Source organism: Dipodomys ordii, unplaced genomic scaffold (assembly GCF_000151885.1).
Source record: "Dipodomys ordii isolate 6190 unplaced genomic scaffold, Dord_2.0 Scaffold22, whole genome shotgun sequence".
NCBI lineage: Eukaryota > Metazoa > Chordata > Mammalia > Rodentia > Heteromyidae > Dipodomys > Dipodomys ordii.
In genome coordinates, this window is record NW_012267238.1 from 5218944 (window position 1) to 5242981 (window position 24038).

A 24038-nucleotide genomic window follows, 5' to 3' on the forward strand; every position below is an offset into this window, starting at 1 on the left:
TTTTCTTTTTGCTTATGTGGTGCTGAGGAATCGAACCCAGGGCCTCATGCATGCAAGGCAAGTGCTCTACCACTGAGCCACCTTCCCAGCCCCTGTGAACTCTTATCTCTAATTAACTCCCCCAAAAAAGGTCAAGTGGAGCTATAGCTCAAGTGGTAGAGCACTAGCCTGGAGCAAAAAGTCTCAGGGACAGTGCCCAGTCCTTGAGTTCAACCCCAAGATCAGCCTAAATAAATAAATAAAGTGAAAAATTTTTAGACACCTAACAGTCTGTAAGGTCTTGAAACATTGGAGAACAGAATTCCAGGGAACCACAGTTACTGGGAAATAAAAGGAGAAATTATATAAAGTTGAGAACTAGAGAAAGGAGTCCCATCTTCTATATATAACCTCTGCCCAAATTTCTAACTGAGCCCTCATGCAGTCTGGACTCTGAAAAATCCCCTACCTTTGCTATAAGGAAGACAGAGTTGGCAGTTTGAGTTTAGCCAAGTTAATTTCCTGCTAAACTAAACTAAAAATTCAATGTGGTCCCAATGTCTAGGATATAACTTAAAATTGTTCAACATACAAAGAAACAGGAAATTTGAACTATTCTCAAGAGAAATCAATGAAGACCAACCCCAAGATGACCCAAATGTTGGAATTAGCTGACGAAAATGTTAAAACAACTATTATAATGATGATCAAGGATATAGAAGAATAGGCTTTTAATCAAAGTAGATATAGTTGGTCCTGCATATCCATAGGTTCCACTTCTACAGATCCAGCCATGGGTGGAAAACATTTGAAAGAAACATGCATCTATATTGAGCATGTGCATGCTTTTTTCTTTGAATACTACTTTTTTTCGGGGGGAGGACATGGGGCTTGAACTTGAGCCACAGTGCTCTGTTTATGTGGTGCTGAGGAATCAAGCCCAGGGCCTCATACATGCAAGGCAAGCACTCTACTGCTGAGCCACCTTCCCAGCCCCAAGATTTTGTTTTCTTGTCATTAATCCCTAAACAATACAGTATGATAGCTACTTATATAGTACTTGTATTAGTATTAGAAATGAACTAGAGGTGATGTCAGATGCAGATACTGTGCCATAGCATACATTGGACTTGAACATGCACAAGTTTTGTTGTCTGTAGATTTTGGAATCTTGAAACCAATCTCCCATGCATCCTGGGGGACAAGGAAATCCTCAGCAGAGAAACAGACTCTAAATGAGAAAAAAAGCAAGAAACAAATGGAACCTGAAAAATAAACAATATCTAAAATAAAATCTCTAGATAAGTTTAACAGCAAAACAGAGATGACAAAGTCAACTCAGTGAATTTAAATGATAAAGCAATAAACAAAAATGAAAAGATAATAAGTAAAAATTAAATAATTAAAGCCCCAAGGGCCGATGGAACAAGCAACAGGAGGAGGAGGAAAATGAAAACAAGCAACAGGAGGAGGAGGAAAATGAAAACAGAAAAGAAATGTTGATTAGATTTCTAGGTAGCTGTGGTGTGCAGTATGGAAAGACCTGGCACATATGTGATCAGAAGAAAAAAAGAATGAGGACAAAGACATTTTTAGAAGATAAAATGGTCATTTTTTTCCTAATTTGATTTTAAGGAAAACTTAAATGTATAGATTCAGGAAACTAAAAGTGGACTAACTACAACATACACACACACCAAGGCACATCACAGTCCAATGGCTACAATAAAAACTAAAGGAGGGTCTGGGTACAGGGGTTTACACTCGTAATCCCAGCTACTTTGGAGGTGGAGATTGGGAGGCCAACCCAGATAGCAAAAAGTTAGCAAGACACCATCTCAGCCAATAAGGCAAGCATGGTGGAATACATCCCACAGGCCCATCTACTGTGGAAGTCATAGATAGGAGGGTTGGGGGTCTGAGGCCAGACCTCAGTGGCAAAACAAAGACATGAGACTATATCTGAAAATAGAGTGCCTGCCTGGCAAGTGTAAGTCCCTGAGTTCAGATCCTAGTGCCCGGAAGAAAGGAAGGAAGGAAAGGAGGGGAGGGAGGGAGGGAGGGAGGGAGGGAGGGAGGTTGGTTCTTCATGTTGAAGCAATAGTAGCGTCTCTATAGTATTTATCCATAATATACAGTACCTAGCATGTTGTGGGAGCAGCAGTGCTGATAGTCACGGGCTTGAAATCAAACCAGTGTTTGAGTATCATCTTACCTATGGACAGTTGTTTAACCTAAAGAATTGTGTAATCCTCTGAACCTCAGTGTTGTCTGAAAAGCAAAGATGGCAATACTTTGAAGGCTTTATGAACTGTAAATAGATACAATATTAAAAAGAGATAGGCAGATGAAGCATTTCTCTCCCACCTCTTTTTACAGGGGCACTAATCCTGCCACAAGGGCCCCACACTCAAAACATAATTACCTCCCAAAGGCTGCATCTCCAAATACCATTGTAATGTAGAACAGGGACTCGCCATAGAAATTTGGGAGAGCACAAACATTCAAGCCACATCGGCCAGGAAAGAATGAGGAATGATGTTCCAGGAGTAGCATGACATAAACTGTGTCAAGGGATGTCTGAGGCTTCTTTCAAAAATGGCAACTTGATGTTTTATTGTAGACCCATAATGGGACACAGTGTCATGCAAGCGAGGCTGGGATCTTGGCATGACAGTTTGGCAAACAACAACTGATGTTCTCACATATTGCACCACTCAGAGAGACACAGACAAAACAAAGACTCACTGGGGAATCAGGGGTCCCTCTCTGTTGAAATTTCCTTAGTGAGGCTCTGTAACAGCTTAATCTGATGGAGAATGAAAGTGTAATGGAACTTATTGATAAGCCTAGAAATGCAGGTTATTCCAGACAAGTTAAAAGCATCAAGCATCTAAGAGAAGGAGATAGCTATCTTCATATTTGAAAGGCGGGGGAGGGCAGTAAAGTTAAACTGGTGAGGTACTGAATTAATAAAAATGGTTACAGATCAGAAAGGGAAGGTTTTTAGCTCATGAGAGAGATCACATTTTTAACAGCTGCCAAACAATGTAGTGAGAAGGCTGGGGTGAATTAAGTCAGTAAGTCATCACAATAATGTGTGCATGCTGAGGCTCAGTGATTATCAGGGATGCTGTAGAGCCCTAAAACCAAAGTGCCTTTGAAGGTCATGCTCCACTCCAGATGATCTGAGCCTAAGCAGATCCCTTTGGAGCCTTGCTTAAGGGCTCCCTATCCCAGCTGCTACTTCTCTAGGAATCTGCATTGCTTCCCCTATACCAAGCTCCTTGCTGATCACATGTTTCTTCTTGCTTGTGGTTATTTGCAAGTGCAGTGTCTTTTCTGAGGAATACTGTTTATCTATCCTCTCAAACTTCCATATCTCCCAGGGACTTAGTTAGTGGTCCCTCCTCTGAGATCCTAGATTTTTCTTTAATCGATACTGTTTTGAATATAACTGCTTTGGATTTTTAAATACCTTTTTCATTACATTGATTACTTTAAAAGCAGGAACTGCCTGTTTTCTTCTTTGTAATTGAGTCCATAGCTTGGCACTAGAAAGTGTTCAGCGACTTGACTGGATGAACACGTGGTTCTAGCTGCTTGTCTTATCTGTGCTTTCATGGAACTGAAGGCAGAACAACTAGCTTTGTGGTTAGCACAGCTAGTTGACATAGCTAATTTTAAGCTCTGTTTTAAACATGAATATGAGTATCATATTTGCTTTAAAAATACATATAATAAGGCGGGCAATGGTCACTCATGCCTTCAATCCTAGCTACTCAGGATAGAGATCTGGGGAATTAAGGTTTGAAGCCAGGCAGTCAAACTGAGAGGCCCTTATCTCTAACTAACCAGCAAAACACCGGATGTGGAAGTGTGGTTCAAGTGATAGAGGAAAAAAGCTAAGGAACAACACCCAGGCCCAAGCTCAAGTCCCGGTACCAACACACATACATACCCACACACACACACACACACACACCAAAAAACATATATATGTGTGTGTATACATATACACACATACATACATACATTATATAGAGAGATATGTTTTGTGTGTGTGTGTGTGTGTGTGTGTGTGTGTGTGTGTGTGTGTGTGTGTATATATATATAGTGAATCTGAGTCTTATCTTTTTAGACATGCCTGGTCAAATCAAGTACCATAAGAGCAATATATGATCTTAGCTATAGGAAGTTAGAAAGAAAAACAAATAACATATGACATAGAAAAAGTATAGCATTAATGGCTTAGTGTGAAAACCGATAAATAGCTTACAAATAGCTATTGAAGGAAAGAGACAAGGACTAACATTTGTAAGATAATTGTAATTCACAGACTATTGGGAAGTTTACATAAAGCATTTTAATTTACCCACACAATAACTATATGAAGCAGATATTATTTTATTATATAGGACAGGCACTAGAGGGAGAAGAGGCTGTTATTGAGTGACTTGCCCAAGATCACCACAAGTAGTAGCCATCAAACCTAGAATTACAACCCAAGACATTGTCAGTTTTTTATTTTGACTGTGCCATTTCCTGTGAACTGGCTTTACTTTTTCTTCTTGCTGTTTGTTTTTCTTCTGAAATAGGTTCTCTTTAAAGAGCCCAGCCTGTCCTTGAACATCTCAGTCCTTCTGCTTCAGCTTCCTAGGTGCTGGGAATACAGGTGTTTGCTAACTTTGAATAAGGTTTTGCAATTTGGGAGAGAAAAATCGGAGGATTGAGTTAGCTAGACCTCCTGTCAACAAATAAGCTAGGCATGGTGGTATGTACCTGTCATCTTAGCTTTGTAAGAGGCATAAACACAATCATGGCCTAGGTTAGCCTGAGAAAAAGAATTAAAGCAAAAGAAGGGATGTAGACATAGATTCAAGTGGTAATGCATCTGTTTAGTAAGCACAAGGTCCTGGGATCAAACCCAGCACACACACAAAGGGAAACTAGCTAGAATACAAATTTTAAAAGGAAGCTAACAAGGGAGTAAATGTGAAAGTGATAATTTTCATATAGAAGATCACTGTTTAACTACCCAGTTCAGCTTACTTCATGTCAAATTAGGGCATAGGTCCCATGCCTTATGAAAGTTTTTCCTACAGTTACTCTCCATAATTCAAGTAAAGAAATTGCATTTCACATCTGCAATTTACAATTCAATCCCCCCAAAAAAGGTATTTTAAGCTAGAGTCATGGCTCAAGTGGTAGAGCACCAGCCTTGCAAGCATATGCACCTGTGTTCAATCCCAAAAAATGTGTATTAACTATCATGCATGTGATTTGTGTTAGGTGCTGACCTAAGTACTATCATACTTACCTAAGAGTAAGTATGGTAACTTCTCTGCCATTAAACATTTATTATCATCTTGTAGGTCTTGTATAAAGACTGTATGAGTAAATTATTTAATCTCTCTGCACCTCAGAGTCTTCTGTAGTATGAAGATAATACTGCCCTTTGTTAAAGTTTTTATGATTAAATTAATTGATAAAATATGGCCTAAAATGCTGTAGAAGTACTTTTACTCATCAACATAAAAATCTAGTCTTTGGAATTTGTTTTCAAGTTTAAAAAAAAAAACATAGTAAATACTTAGTTTATAGAGAAATGTCATCTTTATAATATATTCCTAGCAATTCACCAGGGGGTGAATTGCTACTTATTAATAAGACCTTCTATAATGGAATAGTAAAATTTTCTTTTTTTTGGGGGGGGGTCTGGTCGTGGGGCCTGAACTCTGGGCCTGGGCGCTGTCCCTGAGCCCTTCAGCTCAAGGGTAGCACTCTACCACTTGAGCCACAGCGCCACTTCCGGCTTTTTTCTTTTTGCTTATGTGGTGCTGAGGAATTGAACCCAGGGCCTCAGGCATGCAAGACAAGCGCTCTACCACTGAGCCACCTTCCCAGCCCCTGGAATAGTAAAATTTTCTTAATATGAAGCTTGTCTTTTTTGTTATTTTCATTTCTAGTTTTTTATCTTTGTTGCTATTTATACTGGTACCATATAATCTAGTTCATTGCTATTTATATAAAATAATACTATTTTTCATTTTTTACTGAACTATCTTGTAGTTGCTGAGTTTTCTTTTATTTTGCTTGGATATTTTATATATAATAATCTATAAAAATGATCACCTGGTCTATTTTTCATTTTTATGGCTTTTAACTTTTTCTCTTGTCTACCAAGTGTTGTCTAATTGATACTGATAATGATAATAGTAAATATCTCTCTTATTTATGAAGTGATTTTTGTTGCAACTATTATACTTAAAAAGATTATTATACATGTTGAGCTGTCCCCTTTTGATGCGCAGGATAACTTAGTGCTGGGCTTTAATTTTGTTCTGTTCTGAGCCAATTATTTGTGTGGTTTTAAGTTGTCCAATCTGTCTTCCATGACTTGAATATCCAAATTTGACTCTTAGCTTGACAAAATTCTTAATAATATTTTAGAGAATAACCTATAGAGAATAGGAACTTGGTTTCCCAAAAGAAAATAAAACTAGGGATGATTCTTCAGTGTTTTCAAACCCTACTCCAGGAGCCCTTAAATTAGCCATTATATAGTATATCAGGTATACATTGAGCATGTAAAACGTTGCTTGCTAACTAAAAAGCTCTATTCTCTTACTTAGAGCTAGCTCCATTGTGCCTGATGCATAATAGATACAAACACAAAAATGTTTGTTCAAAGTGTTCCAGAATGCTCTCCCCCAATCTCTCCACATCTAAGTATTATTTGTCCATAAAGGAACTGCTCAGGTCATGTTCTTATGAATTCTCCCCTGATGTCTTCAGAAGTAATTTCCACCTGTATTAGTTTGCTTTGCTTCATAACAAGTTGTCAAAAATTTAGCAACTTAAAACAGCTCTCATACTATCTCAAGTTCCGTGGTCAGCAGTCTGGGTAGATTCAACTGATTTCTCTGCTTAGGGTCATAAAGGCCAAAATCAAGGTGATGGCCAAGCTTGACTCTTATCTGGATGCTCTTGGGAATAATCTACTCCTAAATTCCTTGGAATTGTTGGCAGAATCTATTTCCTTTCAGCTGTGGGTCTGAGGTTCCCATTTACTTGCTGGCTTTCACTCAGGGGCCACTTTTTGGCCCTAGCAGCTATCCATATTCTTTTGCACATCAGTACGATTCAAGCCATTCTTCTGCTTCAGATCTCTGACTTTTTTTTTTTCTATCAGCCAGAGAAGACTACTTTTGAAGGAGTTTATGTGATTTGGTGAGGTCCACCCAATTAATCTATATTTACTATACACATAAAATTATCAGGAGTGGGCTGGGAAGGTGGCTCAGTGGTAGAGTGCTTGCCTTGCATGCATGAGGCCCTGGGTTCAGTTCCTCAGCACCACATAAGCAGAAGAAAAAAAAGCCGGAAGTGGCGCTGTGGTTCAAGTGGTAGAGTGCTAGCCTTGAGCTGAAGAGCTGAGGGACAGCGCCCAGGCCCAGAGTTCAGGCCCACGACTGGACCCCCCCCCAAAAAAAATTATCAGGAGTAACACCATAAGGGTGATAATGACCATTTTAAAAGTTATCCCTACCACCCACTGTTCTTACAGAAGGCTAAGCTAAGTTGTTTTATAATATTCCGTTATACCACACAAACCTTATAAGTAGTGCATATTCAGTATAGCAATAATTTAGTGACTAGCCCTAAATGTCCCAAGTAATAAAGATTTGGTCCTCAAGGTGGTACTGTTGGCAAAGAGTAGAATCTTTAGGAGATGGAGCTTTGAGGTACATCTTAGGAATCCTATTGAAGGGGATTATGGGACTCCTGTCTCTTCATCATCTCTTTAGGCTTCCTGACTAACAGGGTTCTGCCACATGCTTCCACCATGGTATGCTGCCTCAACAGAGGCAAAAGCAGTGAGTCCACTTGAGCATACACAAGAATCTCTAAAACCATGGGCTTACTTTTGCCAAGCAGATGCTCTATCACTTATAAGCCTTGCCCCCAGTCTTTTTGTTTTGCTTTTATTATTTTTTGAAGTGTTTAGGTTTCCCTTCTTGCCCAGGCTATCTGGACTACAATCTTCCTGTCTACACTTCTTAAGTAATAGAAATGACAAGAGCACACCAATATGCCCAGCTTATTAGTTGAAATGTGAACTTTTTTGCCTGCCTTGGCCTCAAACCTCAATCCTCCTATTCTTAACCTCCCACCCCAAGTAGGATTACAGGCATAAGCCACTGCACCTGGCTTGCCTCTAATACTAATTCCTTACTTGTGAATGCAGCTATAAGTGTGGCAGGGAAGAGGAATGGCAGGAGCCTTTCCACTTCTTAGACCGTAGAGCTTTTAGATTTGGTACTCTGTCTTTAGACCTCATGGTGGCACGCTTTAGCCATATCCGGTGTTTATGTTACAATATATCTTTACTGGAAAACACTGACAAAAGTGTTTGTAGATGGGGTTGGGAACATATTTAAGTTGTTCTTTGCAACAGGAGGCTCATAATCAAGTTTTTATTCTTTTCCTCAGAGGTATATATTGCAATGACTCACTAAAGGAAACAACATTATTGCTTATATTAAATATGCTTTAAGTAGTTTTTCCACATCTTTGAAAGAGTTGTATTTCTTCTAGAAAGGCAGATTTTATTTTTGACATGATGGAATCCTTTTTGTAAAGCTCATAATCTAGTTTTTCATGTCATTGAAACTTTAGTATTTAAAAATGAAGTGAAATATTGGTAACCAGAACTGCAGAGACTTTGACTACATAAGCCTGAGTTCTAAAGTTAAGTCTTTGATGCATATGTACATTTTTAATTTCTTATTTTTCAGTTCCTCCAGACCAATTCTCTTTGTAGTCAAATTCATTGTAATCCCATCACGAAAGTGTTGATCTTTTAGTAACCTTTATTGAAGCATCATATTCATCCACATTCCCTCACGGTAACAGACGGTTTGTATCAAACATACCATGCTGCTTAGTTCAAGCACCATATGGAATTAATAAGATTCTCAATAAGTGGCCTTGTATGGATGAATGGAGTTTGAGGAGGGTGTGTGTGTGTGTGTGTGTGTACGTGCATGCACACGCGCGCGCGCACACACACACACACACACACACACACATGTGCATTGTCCAAAGTGAATTTCACCATTGCCAAATCCTAAATGACAAAATTATTCCTGAACCCCCAGAGTCTTTCCTGGCCTGGAAAATTTATGTGGTTAAAAAATAAAAATCAAATGGAGTGCTTTGATATTAAATTAGACTTCTCAGCTCAATAGGAAGAAGAACTCAGCATTTATTTCTCAGAAGTACAACCATGTTTTATTTTTAAATATGACCTATAGGGTTGCAATTGGTCTCACCTAGTCAGAGCAGCATTAAGCATGCATGGCTTACTTCCATGCCAGAAGATGTGTAGAATTGTAGTTGATCTGTCTTATTTGGTGAAACTCACAGTGGGTGTATAGTGATTTGCAATGAGACCAGCATGTGGCTTTGGAAAAATGCTGTATTTTTCTCTATAAAAAGGGGTGTGGGAGAGAAAAACAAGATAGTTAATGGAATTGACATTGCTGTAGTTGTCTATTGAGGTTGATGTGCTCTTTGCTCTGGTTTTCTTTCTGCTTGTTCCAGTAACTCAAAAGCCAGATCCTCCTGGCTATTGTTATATGGGATTCTCTTTTGCTACTAGACAATACCACATGTTAAGTTCTCCAAGGAAATCACTGAACATTGCTTCTCCTACTTCCCAGCTAATTTATCATCGACATGTAGCTTTCACCCTAGTTGCCTACTAAGCATTAAGTGAGACAAAAAAATTAATTGCTTCCATAGAATCCTGTACCAATGAGAAAAAAGCTGAACTTCAAGCTAATTGAAACCAAAATTCCCCTTAAAAATTGCTTACACTCTGGTTGGTGGTGCAATAGGAAGTTATTACCAAAGGTGTTTATTTCAGAGACTAATTTGAGGCAGTTAGACCCTAAGCAATATTTTATTTGCCTGGGTCAGAAGCAAGGGCAGTGTCCAAGTTTAAACTTCCAGGTTTAGAGAAATGTGGAACATGGATTTGGGTGGAGCTGCATTGAGATTTTGTAGTGAAAAGAGAACTGCCTCTTTTTAAGCTGTCCTTCACAGCTGCCTCTGGAGTTGTTCTCTCTTATTCTCTCCTGAGAGCCCTGGAATCAGCTATGACTGTTAACAAGAAGGATAAAGAACTCTTCAGTTTCACAGCCCAGGCCCAGTGAGAGGGAGAAGTGGCGATCGGGGGATTGTGGTGTGAGGGCGTAAAGGTTTGCTAGACTGATTGTCAGTCCATTGCTGGGTGCCTGTCATCCAGCAACCTAGGGAAGCCCAAATAGGAGAATCAGTGCAGTCCAGGCCAGCCCAGACCTAATGTCTTAAAAATAACCAGCTCAAAAAGAGACTAAAAGAGGATAGATAGTCTTAGGAAAAAACACCAAGTTGTAATACCCAAGTGCCTCTTCATATGAATATAAACCATTATGCATACTGAAACTCCAAAGATAAGGAAACAAAGGACCTTTTCTTAATTTGTCTTTTTGCTTTTAGATGACTCTGTATTCTTTATATATGGTGTATGCATGTGCACATCTGAGGGAAGGTGGGGGAGGGCACAGAATCAGTGGAAAGCTTGTGGAAAAAGTGCAGCAGGAGGCCCACCAGCTGCACTAAACATTGATGGAAGTGAACCAAGCAACTCCTGGGCTGAGATGGGGGGCAGGAATGGGAGAGCATGAAGGAACAGGTGACAGTAAGCAAAAGGAAAGAAATGTACTTATTACCTGAGGTATGTAAAGGTAACCCTGCTGTATGTCACTTCTAAAACAACAATAAAGTAATAATAATAATAAAAGCTTCAGTGGTGGGATACTTGCTTAGCAAGTGTGAGGCCCTGAGTTCAAATCCCAGTACCACCAAAAAAATTTTAAGGACTTAATTTAAAAAGTTGGAAAACTTTTTTTTATTGTGAAAATACTGTACAGAGGGGTTACAATTACATGGGCAAGATAATGAGTACATTTCTTATCAAGCATTGTAGCCTCCTCCTTTGTTAAAGTTGGAAAAATTTTTAACTAGCCCAATCAAAGAAGGAATTTGCACATGGCCACGAAGTTGAGCTAGGTTTGTCACTCAGCTTTTCCGACCACCCACTTCGTCAATCTTTCCATTTCCCTGTGTAATTATTTTGAAGATACTGACATATGTCTGTGCTTTAGCATTTAAAAGAAGTGAACAATATACTTAATATTTTTTCCTTTGAAGTTATTCATTTTTTTTCTTCCTTTTCTGAGTCCCACTCCAATTAGTAAGTAATTAACCATTTTGAGCACCAAGTTTAAGCTTAACCTGAATGCTAGAATGATGATAGGATAGAGAGTCTCTAAAGGAAAAATAGATTTGATAAATTATCCGATATTGATATATATGATACACCTAGATCAATATCATATTAGTTTTGTTTTATGCAAGTTTGGGGTTGAATTCAGTGGCTCAAGCTCTTGCTCAGAATACTTGTTCGGTTGGTTCTTTGAGCCAAGCCTCTAACCTGATTTTTTTTTTTAATTAAAGCTAGAGTTTTTTAGACTTTTCTGCCTAAGCTAACCTGAAACTAGCATCATTAGCTTTTAGCCTCATGAGTAGCAAGGATTACAGGTGTGAGCCACTGATGCTTGGCTCCAAGGTGTCTCTAAGCTGTAAAAATCCTGTGATTAAAATACAGGGCTATACAGCAATTACAGAGTTAAAACCTGGGTGGCGGCTCAAAGGTTAGCATTTTCCCTTTTTTGGTTGAAATCAAACCTGGGGAGAAACTTTCATTATGGTCTCTGAGAAGAATTCAGCTCCATTGTGGAGCCTGGGGATGGGGGCCTACAGTTGACTAAGTACTGGCTCAGAGACACAGCACTTGTTGTTACTTTAGTATTGGCTTTTTTTAATATTTAATATTTTTCAGTATGAATCACAGGTGAAATTTTCATGCCATGTGTAAACAATTTCACTTTTTTATTGAAACAATGAATTCAGGAATGTCATATTGAAATATCGGCCATTTTGCTTTTATCAATGTATGGAGAAATACTTTTATATTAAAACAAGAAATGATGTCATTTAATATGGAGTAGATTTTATAATTCAAGGTTAGCAAATCTCAGGAGGTAATTTAGGTCACCAAGCTAGATTTGAAAAAGGAAAATAATATTTTCCTTGTCTTTCTCATGTACTGTTACCAATTTCCTCCTCATACTTTGGGGCATATGGAGGGTAGGATGGTTTATGAAAGTGGCCCTGGCTTAATTTATCTGTGTAATGGACACTGTGGCCCTGGAGAATTTACTTACCTTCATACACTTCCATTTCCCCATCTGGAGAAGGAAAGGATTGGTTTACATAGTATTAGTGGTACCTTTTTGCTTTTGGTTTCTCTGTTGTTGTTGTTGTTGTTGTTGTTGCTGGTTCTGCACCAGTACTGGGACTTGAACTCATGGCCATGCAATCTGGCTTGGCTTTTGGTAGTTAATGGGAGATAAGAGTTTCACAGAGCTTTCTGCTCAGGCTGGCTTCAAACCATAATCCTGCCACCTGAGGGTAGCTAGGGGTGCAAGCGTGAGCCAACCACAGCACCACCTGCCTTTCCATCTTTTTCTATTTCCATTTTAGAGCTGAGTAGAGATGTAGTATCTTACTCTTGGTGATTAGAATAGGGCTTATTCAATGTGTAGGCCAGTCAGTGAATGTTTCTGCCTCCTTGTTTAACGTGTGTATTCATTGTTCATTTAGGCTGCAGAGCCCATGCTATGTTTGGGCTTCAATTCACAGATACCAAAATCTCTCTGCTAGTTTTCAGTCACTGACAGACAGAAATCAAATAAGTAATAGAATTATGCAAGAGAAAAATTACTCTTATTAGTAATTGTTCTCATTGCGTGTGTGTGCCGGTGCTGGGGCGTGAACTCAGGGGCTGGCCACTGTCTCCAAGCTTTGTGCTCAAAACTAGGGCTCTACTACTTGAGCCACAGCTCCATTTGTTTGGCGGTTTATTGGAGATGAGAGTTTCAATGGACTTTCCTGCCTAGGCTAGCTTTGAACCATGATCCTCAGATCTCAGCCTCCTGTGTAGCTAGGATTGCAGGCTTGAAATGGTTCTAATTTCATTGTGTATGCCAATACCATGGCTTGAACTCAGGGCCTGGAGCCCTCACTGTTCTGTTTTCCTGCTTGGGCTGATACTTTATTGCTTGAGCCACACCCCTAGTGAGCATTTTGTTAGTTAATCAGAAATAGAATTTCTCTGACTTCTACAAGGGCTGGCTTCAAACTATGATCCTCCAGATCTCAGCTTCTTGGGTAGCTAGGATTACAGGCATGAGCCACATGTACCCAGCTCATTAGTTTTTTGCTTTTGTTTTTTGCTGGCTATGGGGCCTGAACTCTGGGTCTGGGCGCTGTTCCTCAACTCTTCAGTTCAAGGCTAGCGCTCTACCACTTGAGTCACAGCACTATTTCCAGCTTTTTCTGTTTATGTGGTGCTGAGGAATCGAACCCAGGGCCTCATACATGGGAGGCAAGCACTGTACTACTGAACCACCTTCCCAGCCTAGTTTTTAATTTTTAAGAAAAGAAAATATTTGAAGTTTTACTTAGACACCCTTAAATTTAAGCACTTAAAAGTAAAACAAGAAAGATACCCCTTCATGTTTACACACCCAACTTTCATCTAGGGCCATGCTATACTGAATGTACTCAATCTCATCTACACTTTATAAACATCTTTAAATGTAGTATATGGCTGGAAAAGATGCAAGAGTATGGTTTACAGTCTCTACACATCTAATGTGTAGGTGAGCACTGTGTGTGTCTGCCCATCCACTATGGTCAAGTGAGGAAGCAAATAGTGAGAAACTAGTGAGAAACTGCCAGGAGGTAGGACTAAACACCAAGGTATAAAGGATACTTCTTTTTTTTTTTTAATGCCACTGACAGAAATAGTCCCAAGAGAGGGAGAGCTATAGTTTTCTTCCTACTAGCTTCTTAGCTCTATGTTCTGATTTTGGACAAAGAAGAGAGGTAGAGACTGAAGAAAATTATAAAGCATAGCCCCATCAAAATGACTTCCTGCCCAGCACCATTCTAGCCACTCAGGAGGCTGGAGAATCACAGTGGCCAGCTCAAACAGAAAAGTTCGTGAGACTCCAAAAACAATCAGCAAGAAGCCAGCTTGGAGTCATGGCTCAAGTGGTAAAAGCACCAATCAGCCAAGAAAGCTAAGCAATCTTGAGGTCCTGAATTTAGACCTCCACTACAAGAGAAAAAAAAAAGGACGAATGCTTGATTTCTATACATTGCCTATGCCAGACAGACAGATGGTTTCAGAGATGGGTACAAGATAGTCCTATCCTTGTTTGCACAAAGGAAAGTGCTAGAGAAACAAAGAAAGCCACTGTCTCTAAAATGAAATTATGGTTTTATGGTATGTGTGCTTGGAAGTGGTATTAGCAAACCCTCCCATGCTCTGAGAACTGACTAGAAGACCAGATACCTGAGCCATTGAAGTATACAGACACCGTGTTTTTAGCACACAAGGGAACAGTAGATAAAGAAAAATACCATCCCAAGAGGGTGCTTGATAATGGAGATCATCCATTTACATCTCCTCTTTCAGAATTCAAAAAAGTATTGAGTAGTTCACTTTTCTATTTTGTTGCCAACTATCTGCCAAAATGTCTTCTAATTCTATTCTTCCCTTTTGCAGCTAAGATACCAACATGGACTAGGGACTCCAGACTTGAGGCAAACCCTTCCTAACCTGAAAAACTTCATGGAGCATGGGCTGATGGTCAGGTGGTGAGTATCTCTGAGAACCAGAATCTTTCATGTAGGTAGTGAACCTGGGAGACTTCCCTGACTCCCATGTTGCTCTTCACTAGCCTTCTGGATATCCTTCTGCAGCAAGATGTCTGAAGTAAGGGAAAGGGTACTATCCTACTTGGGTAGTTCTGAGCTTGGCTGGGTAAGTAGGTAGTACACCCTTTGAGGGAGAGGACATCTAGAACAAAGAACTTTGGAGAGTTGAATAGACAGACACTGAATCTTCAAGACTTGGCAAAAGAAAGAAAGAGAGAGAAAGAAGGAAGGAAAGAAGGAAGGAAGGAAAGGAAGGAAGGGAGAGAGAGAGAGAGAGAGAGAGAAAAGACAAGGGAAGCTAGGTATCAGTAGTTCACACCTATAATCCTAGCTTCCCACAAGGATGAAGGATTGAGGTTTGAAGCCAGCTGAGGCAGAAAAGTCTGCTAGACTCCATCTCCATCCAATTAACCAGCAAAAAGCTGAGCTGGCCAGACTCCAATGGCTCAAGCCTATAATCCTAGCTACTCAGAAGGCTAAGATCTGAGGATCAAGCTTCAGAGCAAGCCCAAGCAGACAAATCCAGGTAACACTTACCTTTGGTTAACCAACAAGACCCAGTTCTAGAGCATGCATGCACGCACGCACGCACGCACACAAGCTGGGCTGAGATTCTGGTTCAAATAGTAGACTGCCAGCCATGAGCAAACAGTCCTAGTGAAAATGTGAGGCTCTGAGTTCAAGTCCCTGTACCAGCAGAGAAACAGAGAAAAAGAGATTCTGATCGCATACAGAGAGGGAGGGAAGGAGGGAAAGGTAAGATAGGGAGAGAGGGAGAGGGGGCGAGAGAGATTCTGATCACAGACCTTTGTTCTCATCTGCTGGGTTAATGTGAAGTCCTGCCTCTCTGAAACTTGATTTTCTTATTTGTAATTCCTCCCTGCTCCTCTCTGGTTAGTTATGAGGATGAAACAAGGTATGAGGTAGAAAAACTGTGAGGAGGAAGGAATAAAACTTTCCTTCTATAAGGATGGGCTTTAAGGATTATAAGAAAGTGACATCTGACATTTTTAATTTGTTTTTGGTCCAGTCTGAGTCTCAAAATGACAGGTTTCAGACATCTGGATGCAGGCAGAACTCGTTTTAAGCAAACATTGAGCTAAGCACTCTGGGAGGTGATGAGAGGTATCCAGCTCCTCCCTGCACTCAAGGAAGTTATGGTCTGATTGGAAACGGAAAGTTTCCTAACACAATTGGTAAATTACCTGAAATAAAGAAGAAAGGGACAGCCCACAGCACTACCTGATGAGTCAATAAGTGAAGCTTGCTCAATACTAATGGAAGATCATTCCTGTCTCATTTTCTGAAGAGACTATCTTTTCTCCAACTGGTAGATCATGACTCCTCTCTCAAGCTCCAAGTTCCCTAATATACAACTCTCTGTCTCCAGATCCCTTGTTCTTCTGCATTGTTTCATCTGTCTGCCCATGGGCTGGGCTAGTACCACATTCTTAATTATTATGAGACATAACTTTTATCATTGTCATTGAAGTTGAAAGATGCAACTCTCCTCTCCCCTGACATTTGGAACCATTTTAGAGAGAGGATACAAAAGACAGACTAGTACAATCAAAATGTCAGTTTTAGTACTGATAAAGCCACTTGGAAAATGTGGCTTTAGATCTGTAATAAAAGGGGCTTAGGAAGATATCACTCAAAATTGAACTCACTCTCACCATCACCACGTGAGCTGGAGAGCCACTGCCTCCCCTGCAGAGGAAGCCTTAACACACTGCAGAGAGCAGAGAGTGTTTGGCTGGCTCCTCTGCAAGAGACCTGAGCCAAAATTACCCAGATCCTGCTGAGCTTCTAAGTCACCAACAGAAGAGTCCTCCTCTAGCCAGAGGATGGAGAGACATTCCTAAGCCAGACTCTCATAGGAGAGAAAAGGAAAATGTTCCCAACCTTCTTGCTAACCTTCAGGGAAAAGCTTCTACTAAGTGCCTCTTCAAAACTCTTGCCTTTTCTTAAGAATCTTGTTTTAAAGTGAGTATGGTGGTTTACATCTGCAATCTCAGCTACTCAGGAGGCACACATCAGGAAGATCACTGTTTGAAGCCAACTAGAATTAAAAAAAAAAAAAATTAGCCAGATCCTATGTAAACAAACAGCCTAGGCATGAAACTCCCCTACTAAGGAGGTATAGGTAGAAGGATTACAGTCAGAGGCCAGCCCTGAGCAAAAATGAAAGACCCTACCCAGAAAATAATAATGAAAAAAGAAAAGACTAGAAATGTGGCTCAAGTGATAGAGTTCCTGTCTAGCAAATTATAGATATGTATATAATATATTTAGTTATATATTATATTTATATATAATCATTTGAGTGATTTGGAAGCTTTACAAGTTTTCCTACTAACATGGTGTCTAGTCATTTTTTAACACGCCTCTGTGAAGTTTTATAACTTTCTTCACAATGATCTTATACATCTTTTATTAGGTCCTAGGTACCTTACAACTTTCTCTACTATTATCGATGTTTTATTATACTATTCAACTTTTTTGTGACTACGTCCAGGAATACCACTGGTTTTTATTTAAAAAACAGCCTTACTAACAGTGATTACAGTAGCTTATCTTAGTGCCCTTAAATTTTCTGTATACAGTTATAATTTCAGTGACGGTGCTATTTCCATTTTTGCAGCTTTTTTCTTGCATTTTACTGTGAAATAGAAGCAACATTGATTCCTTGCTTTGCCCTTGACTTCACAAAATCTAATTTTCCACCATTAAAGACTGTGCTTATTACAGATCTAATAGATACCCTTTAATGAAGAGAAGTTTTTCCTTTCCTTATGTGCTAAAAGTTGGTTTTAAATCATGAATATATATTTTTTAATTTTATTAAATGCTTATTCTGAATCTATTGGAAGTATACTATATTTTTTCTCCTATAGCATGCTAATGTATTGAAATTAGTGTGTTTTCTAAGGTAAAACCATATTTGTCTCTATTTGTCATGGTGCAGTTTTTTCCTTACATTGTTGGATTTGTTTGCTAACTTTTTAGAATGTCTAAATCTGCAAAGTGAAATGAAACTGGCCTATAATTTTTTTCCTTTAGTTAAAATCCTTTTCTGATCTTGGCTTTCACAAGACCAAACATGAGACAGTCTGTGCCATGAGCTAAATGGAGGATCTTCCTCTTCTATTCTCTGAAATCGTTTATAGAAGATAGGAATTATCAGTATCTTGAAGGTCTCAGAGAACTTAGCAAAAACCTGGTGCTCTTTGTTTGTTGGGGCAGTGTTGATTTTTAACTACTGGTTCAATTTCTGTAATGATTACAGATCTCTTTATGTTCTGTTAAGTTGATGTTTAATACCCCATTACCTCACTGCAGTCTGGTTCCTTTTGTCATTCTGCTGTGGTTCCATTTATCTAGCCAGGAGCCTATTGAGCTTTGCTGCCAAACCCAAAGGTCCCTTTTCTGACCTCATCCTGTCGAGTGTCTCCAAGGCCTCCGCTCTTCTTGGAACATAGTCTTACTGACTTCCACAGTTCTTCCTCCTGGCTTCCTCATCTGAAATGTTTTTTTTCTCCCTCTGGCATATTTCTTTCATTTCACGCGATGGCCAAGTGGCACAGCTTTCTGGGTCTCCATCTTAGCTTCTCTCTGTCTTGTGTTCCTCTCATTCATTCCCACCATCTCAAAATTAAATAAATGAATAAATGAATAAATAAATGATCGGGACACTACTCCTTACAGTGTCACAGGCATCCGCCTCAGCTGTCCTGCTTCCCATCCTCTTCCTCCCAGCACAGACATCCAGTATGCTTAGTTGTTCTGGGAAGTTATCATTGATTCTTTTTTCTTTATCCCTACCAAACCCAATCACATTCATAAGCAAACCCTCCATGTCTACCTGCCAGGTACATAACCATAGGTATCTTTCTGGCTGCTTCCCACCTCCTATGTCATCACCACCCAGTCTAGGCTGCCACCTTCCCTAATTCAGACAGCAGGGCCAGCACCATTCATCTCCCTGACTCTACTCTTGTCCCATCCACTTATTCTCCTTAGGAGCAGTGAGCTTTTTAAATTCTACATATGGTTTAACTACTCTGTAGCTTCACTGGGCATCACATTCTGAGATAATTCTAAGACTCCCCTTCCCCCCTCCATGGGCTTCCTGTCCCCTGCCTCATGTGACCTCACTCTCTCCACTGTGGTGGTCATTGCTACATTGGTCTTCATTTAGTGACATGGCAGCTCTTTGCTGACTGAGCTGTCCTATTTACTGTTCCTTCTGTCCAAAGTTCTTGTCATTACTCCTCCACTTGTGTCTCCTCATCCCGCAACCCCTCTTCCACATCATCCTACATCTTCCTCCTTATCCTAGGACTTCATCAAAACAGAACAGTTTAAGAAAAGGCACACACACAGAGGTTTTACTGGCAAAGCTAGAGTATACATTCATTTTAGTAATAAAGACCAGGGGGGGTGGGAGAAGCGGAGGGTGGAAGGATGCCTATGATTCTAGCTACTCAGGAGTCTGAGCTCAGAGGATCAAGGTTCCAAATCAGGCCAGGCAGAAAGTCCATGAGACTCCTATCTCCAATTAAACAACGAAAAAGCTTGAAGTAGAGCTGTGGCTCAAATGGTACAAAAGCTCAGGAACAGTGCCCAGGTCCTGAGTTCAAGCCTAGGACCAACACACACACACAGACACCTGGGTATGAAAAAGTTTATGTAATTTTCCAATCTTTTTTTTAAGATGAGTACAACATAAAATTAGAAAAGGTATTATGAGGAACAAATTACTGAAACCACACAGATAAGGCCCCTTTTTTCTGAGATGTCTTTAGACAGTATAACCAAAATATTTACATCGAAATGCTCCTCACAGAAGCCTGACTACCCTTTCTATAATTTCCAGTAACCCTCAATTCTTAGGTATAGAGAAATTAAATGACTTTCTGATCATGGTTGACCCATGAACCTGTCACAGTAATACTAGAATTTAGGTTACCTGGCATTGATATAAACTCCATTATACGTGCTGGGAAGGTGGCTCAGTGGTAGAGCACGTGCTGGGAAGGTGGCTCAGTGGTAGAGCGCTTGCCTTGCCTGCATGAGGCCCAGGATTAGATTCCTCAGCACCACTTAAGCAAAAAGAAAAAAAGCCAGAAGTGGTGCCGTAGCTCAAGTGGTAGAGCACTAGCCTTGAGCTGAAGAGCTGAGGGACAGTGCCCAGGCCCAGAGTTCAGGCCCCACGACTGGAACCAAAAAAAAAAAAAAATCCATTATGCCCCAGACTTACACATTTCCATTGTGCCCTTCAATACCTGCTGTGCCAAGCACATTAACAGGAGTGAACAGTAATAGCCACTTTATGGAGCTCTGATAGAAACAAGCTACTATTTTTCCAAGCAAAGTACTGGGAAAAGGAATGCTATGGAATGGCTCTGAGTCAAGACCACTGCAGGAAGTCAGGCTGGAAGTTACAAATCTAAACAAAGCTGAAACAAGCACTTCCAGCCTCCAAGGAAATCTGAGAATTTCCGAAAGCAGCCTTACACTGAGGAGTTACCCTCCCCAGCCTGTGCTCCTTAGGGCAAAGGGTAAAAAAACTCAGCTCCTAAGGGAGGCTCTTCTATCTCTTGGGGAAGGCCACACTCCCATTTTCCACGTGGTCATTTCCATTCACAGATTGCTCCCTGTGGAGGCACACTGTTGTTAGTTCTTTGGTATTGAGGATTTCAAACTGGCTGAAGATCAGCACCTTCATTCACTGAGTTCCTCCTTATGGTGAAGCTTTGGTGTTAATAGGACAGCTGGGGGTTTTTTGTTTTGTAAAGAAAAGATAAAAGTCTTGTAACAAAATTATTCTTTTCTTGCACATCACAAAATTTTTAACCAATATTAGAAGCATCTTCCTACCTGATTCATCCTAAAATTGACCCCTTTTTGTCTGACACACACTGTAGCATGAACCCAGTTCACAGTTGTTTTATACCAGCTTTTTCCAAAAGAAGTCCCCATTTCTCATCCCAGGATCACGAACCCAGTTAGATGGGCAAGCATCACAGTTTTGCAAAGCAGAATTTCAGCTAAGATCCTGTGTTCCTGCGTACTTTGGTTAAAAGTCATCAGAATGCCACTTAAATATTCCATTTTTCTTTCTTTTTCTACTGACTTCGAAGTGGTCTAAAGTCCAAGTTGACATCCCTGTCCAGATCTGCCGCTTGTGCTGAGTTATGTTCAGGGAAGAATGTACTCGAAAGCTGTTGATGATGGCTGCCAAAAGATGATAAGCCCAGCACTGAGCTGAAAAGATGATGTGTTATGGTTGTTGTATGATGGGACCTCACATCCGAGTCCCCAGACAGTGCCTCAATTATGTTCCCACCACCCTCCCAGTCTGACTCAACTGACCCACAGACATAACACTCATTTCTGATCTCAGTTCTTCAGTTGATGAGTTCCCAGTCCCCAAAATAGTCCACCCCTTTGTCTGCCCTATGGAGATGCTTTCTCAGTCCAGCCCATGTTTTCCCTTATCCATCCATCCACTCTGTGGTCAGGCACAATGGCACATTAGACACAAAGTTGTTCCCTCAGTTAATTAGGTCACTTCTGCATCCACATATTAACCTTGAGACTTGTGAGCAACTTGAGCTTGGATGTATCTTACTCATCTCTGTAGTTCCAACCTGCCACCAGGGAAGTGAATGAAGAAGTCATCAGTTCTCTTATTTTCATGGAATACAACCCTTGAATTTGCATTCAAGGGGCTTATAGCTCCTTGAATGAAATAGTAACAAACAAGTAATAGAATGTATAAAGTGAAATAAGGAAGAAATATATCATCTCCAATACTGAGAAGCAGCCCTTTATTTCATAGCTTGAGGGCTCCAGAGATGACATTTTTAAATGGACCTGAAGTATAAGAACTGTGTGGTGGGGTTTGAGGACTGGGGTATGAAACAGTGGCCCAGTTAAATAGAACAAGTAAGACTGGGAATTTGAATATCAATACCAACACTTACTGTGTCTGTGACTTCAGGCAGATGTGGATTGTCTGCCTCATCCTCTTTACCTATAAGAGGAAGATAATAGTGCCAATTTGGTGATAGTGCCATAAGATTAAGTCTTTAAGTGCATAATATGCTGCCTAGCACTTAGTCATACCCAGTAAATGGTAGCTATTATAAAAATGTAATGAATAAATGAATCATAGGTGTTATATCTGTTTTAAAATTTAAATCCAATCTTTGTTATATGGGGTTTTGTTTTTCTTTCAATTCTGTAGTCATCTTAGAAATAGTTATAAAATATGGTTCTTGTTCACATTTTTTGTGCCAGTACTAGGGCTTGAACTCAAGGCTTTGCACTCTTACTTGACTTGTTCCACTCAAGGCTGGTGCTCTACCATTCAAGCCATACCTCCACTAATGACTTTTTTGCTAGTTATAGATAAAAAGTCTCTTGGATTTTTCTGCCCATGCCGGCTTAGGACCACAGTCATAAGATCTCAGCCTCCTAAGTAGCTAGGATTTTAGGCATGAACCACACTGACACCTGGCTTTTGTCACATTTTTATATAGTGGCTCATAGTCTCTTGTACATTAGTGGTTCAAAATCACCACCATTTCCCACTTACTTTCTCTAAGTCCTTTTGAGGCCTTCTGCAGATCTGTTTGCCTACAACATTTTTAGCACTTGCATTCTTACTCTCTGCATATTCTAAAAGTTATGATTTATGAAAATGTCATAAATTTTTGGTTCTTATTCAGGCTAGTACCACCTTGATGAGGGAAGTAGGGCCGTGACCATGAGCACTATTTTTCAGGTCAGAAAATTGAGACTCAGAAAAACAAAATGACTTGCCAAGATCAGAGGATAATCGATGGTGGAACTGGGGCCAGAAACCCAGGCTTCTGGGTCCCTGTTCTCCACCATGATGTGGTAGAAGATGGCCTGTGTACGCTGGTAGTCATTTTGTTCCTTCTCTGCCCCTCAGCAGATCTCCTATCTCAGCCCCATCGTCTTCCACCCACCAGAATCATTGAGAGCACTGGGAAGACAACGCTAAGTATAGGCAATGGGTCTGAGTATAGGCAATGGTTCTGGTGAAAGCATCCTTGTTGCTTGTCCTACCCCATTTACCTCAGGAAGAAAGGAACTTGCAAGTCATAAGACTTGGAAAAGAATTTAAGAGTCTTAACACTGAAAGAAAAAATGCTTATTTGTTCTAGCTCTATTGCTTAAAAAGCAAGAACAGGGGGAAAGAAGGCATTGGGATTGGATGAGTGATCTAAAAAGGAGGTTAGTTGCCTATAGTTTTTATCTTCCATGAATAGTTGGTTCTTTTCTCAAAGTAAGATATGGTTTAAAAGGAGGAGGAAAAAAAGCAGTATTTCCAAGCACTCCGTTTGATTGTATTGGTGGAAATTGTGACTCTTTCCTGAATGTAAGCTTAAACTAACATCATCATGCAAGGCAGTGTGACATAAAGGAGGGAACACTAGAGTTTGGGAACAGAAAATGTGGGTTCTTATTTTAGCTATATCATTATTTTAAAATTGTTTTTGTGTATCAGTTTTGGGGGTATTTTTAAAATATTACTGGGGTTTGAACTCAGGGTTTGCACTTGATAGGCAGGTATTGTAACCCTTGAACCATGTCTTCAGCCCCACCCCTTTTTTTGCTTTGCTTTTCAGATAGGATCTCTTCTTTCCCTGGGCCAGCCTCAGGTTGTGATCCTACCTATACCTCCCTTATAACTGGGATATAGCTTCTATGGTAGCTAAATATCAGTTGTTTTGTGTTTTTGTTTGTGGGGAGGTTGTGTGTATGTGTGTATTGAAGTTTGAACTCAGGGCCTTGAGGTGTATCAGCTTTTTCACTCAAGGCTGGTACTACCATCTGAGCCATACCCCCATTTCTGGCTTTTTGCTGGTTAATTGGAGAAAAGAGTCTCATGGACTTTCCTGCCTGGGCTAGCTTTGAACCATAATCCTCAGATCTCAGCTTCCTGAGTAGCTAGGATTATAGATGGGAGTCATCAGTACACCACAAATATTAGGTTTTTTTAAGTGAAATTAATAGCATTTCACCCTGTTTCCCAAGCATAACTGTAAGGAACCAATAAGATAATGTTTATAAAAGTGTTTATAAACTGAAAGAACTATATAATGTATTATTAAGTATTA

The 24038-nt window shown here is 40.0% G+C and overlaps 1 protein-coding gene across 1 annotated transcript in view; it reads left to right on the forward strand.

The window, feature by feature from the left end:
• Positions 1 to 24038, forward strand: part of Uvrag (UV radiation resistance associated) — a 274073-nt gene that overhangs the window by 227443 nt on the left and 22592 nt on the right. Inside the window, exon 13 of the mRNA XM_013014162.1 lies at positions 14729 to 14820. Within this exon, the coding sequence (XP_012869616.1) occupies positions 14729 to 14820 (92 nt within the window). The remainder of the gene's footprint in view (positions 1 to 14728; positions 14821 to 24038) is intronic.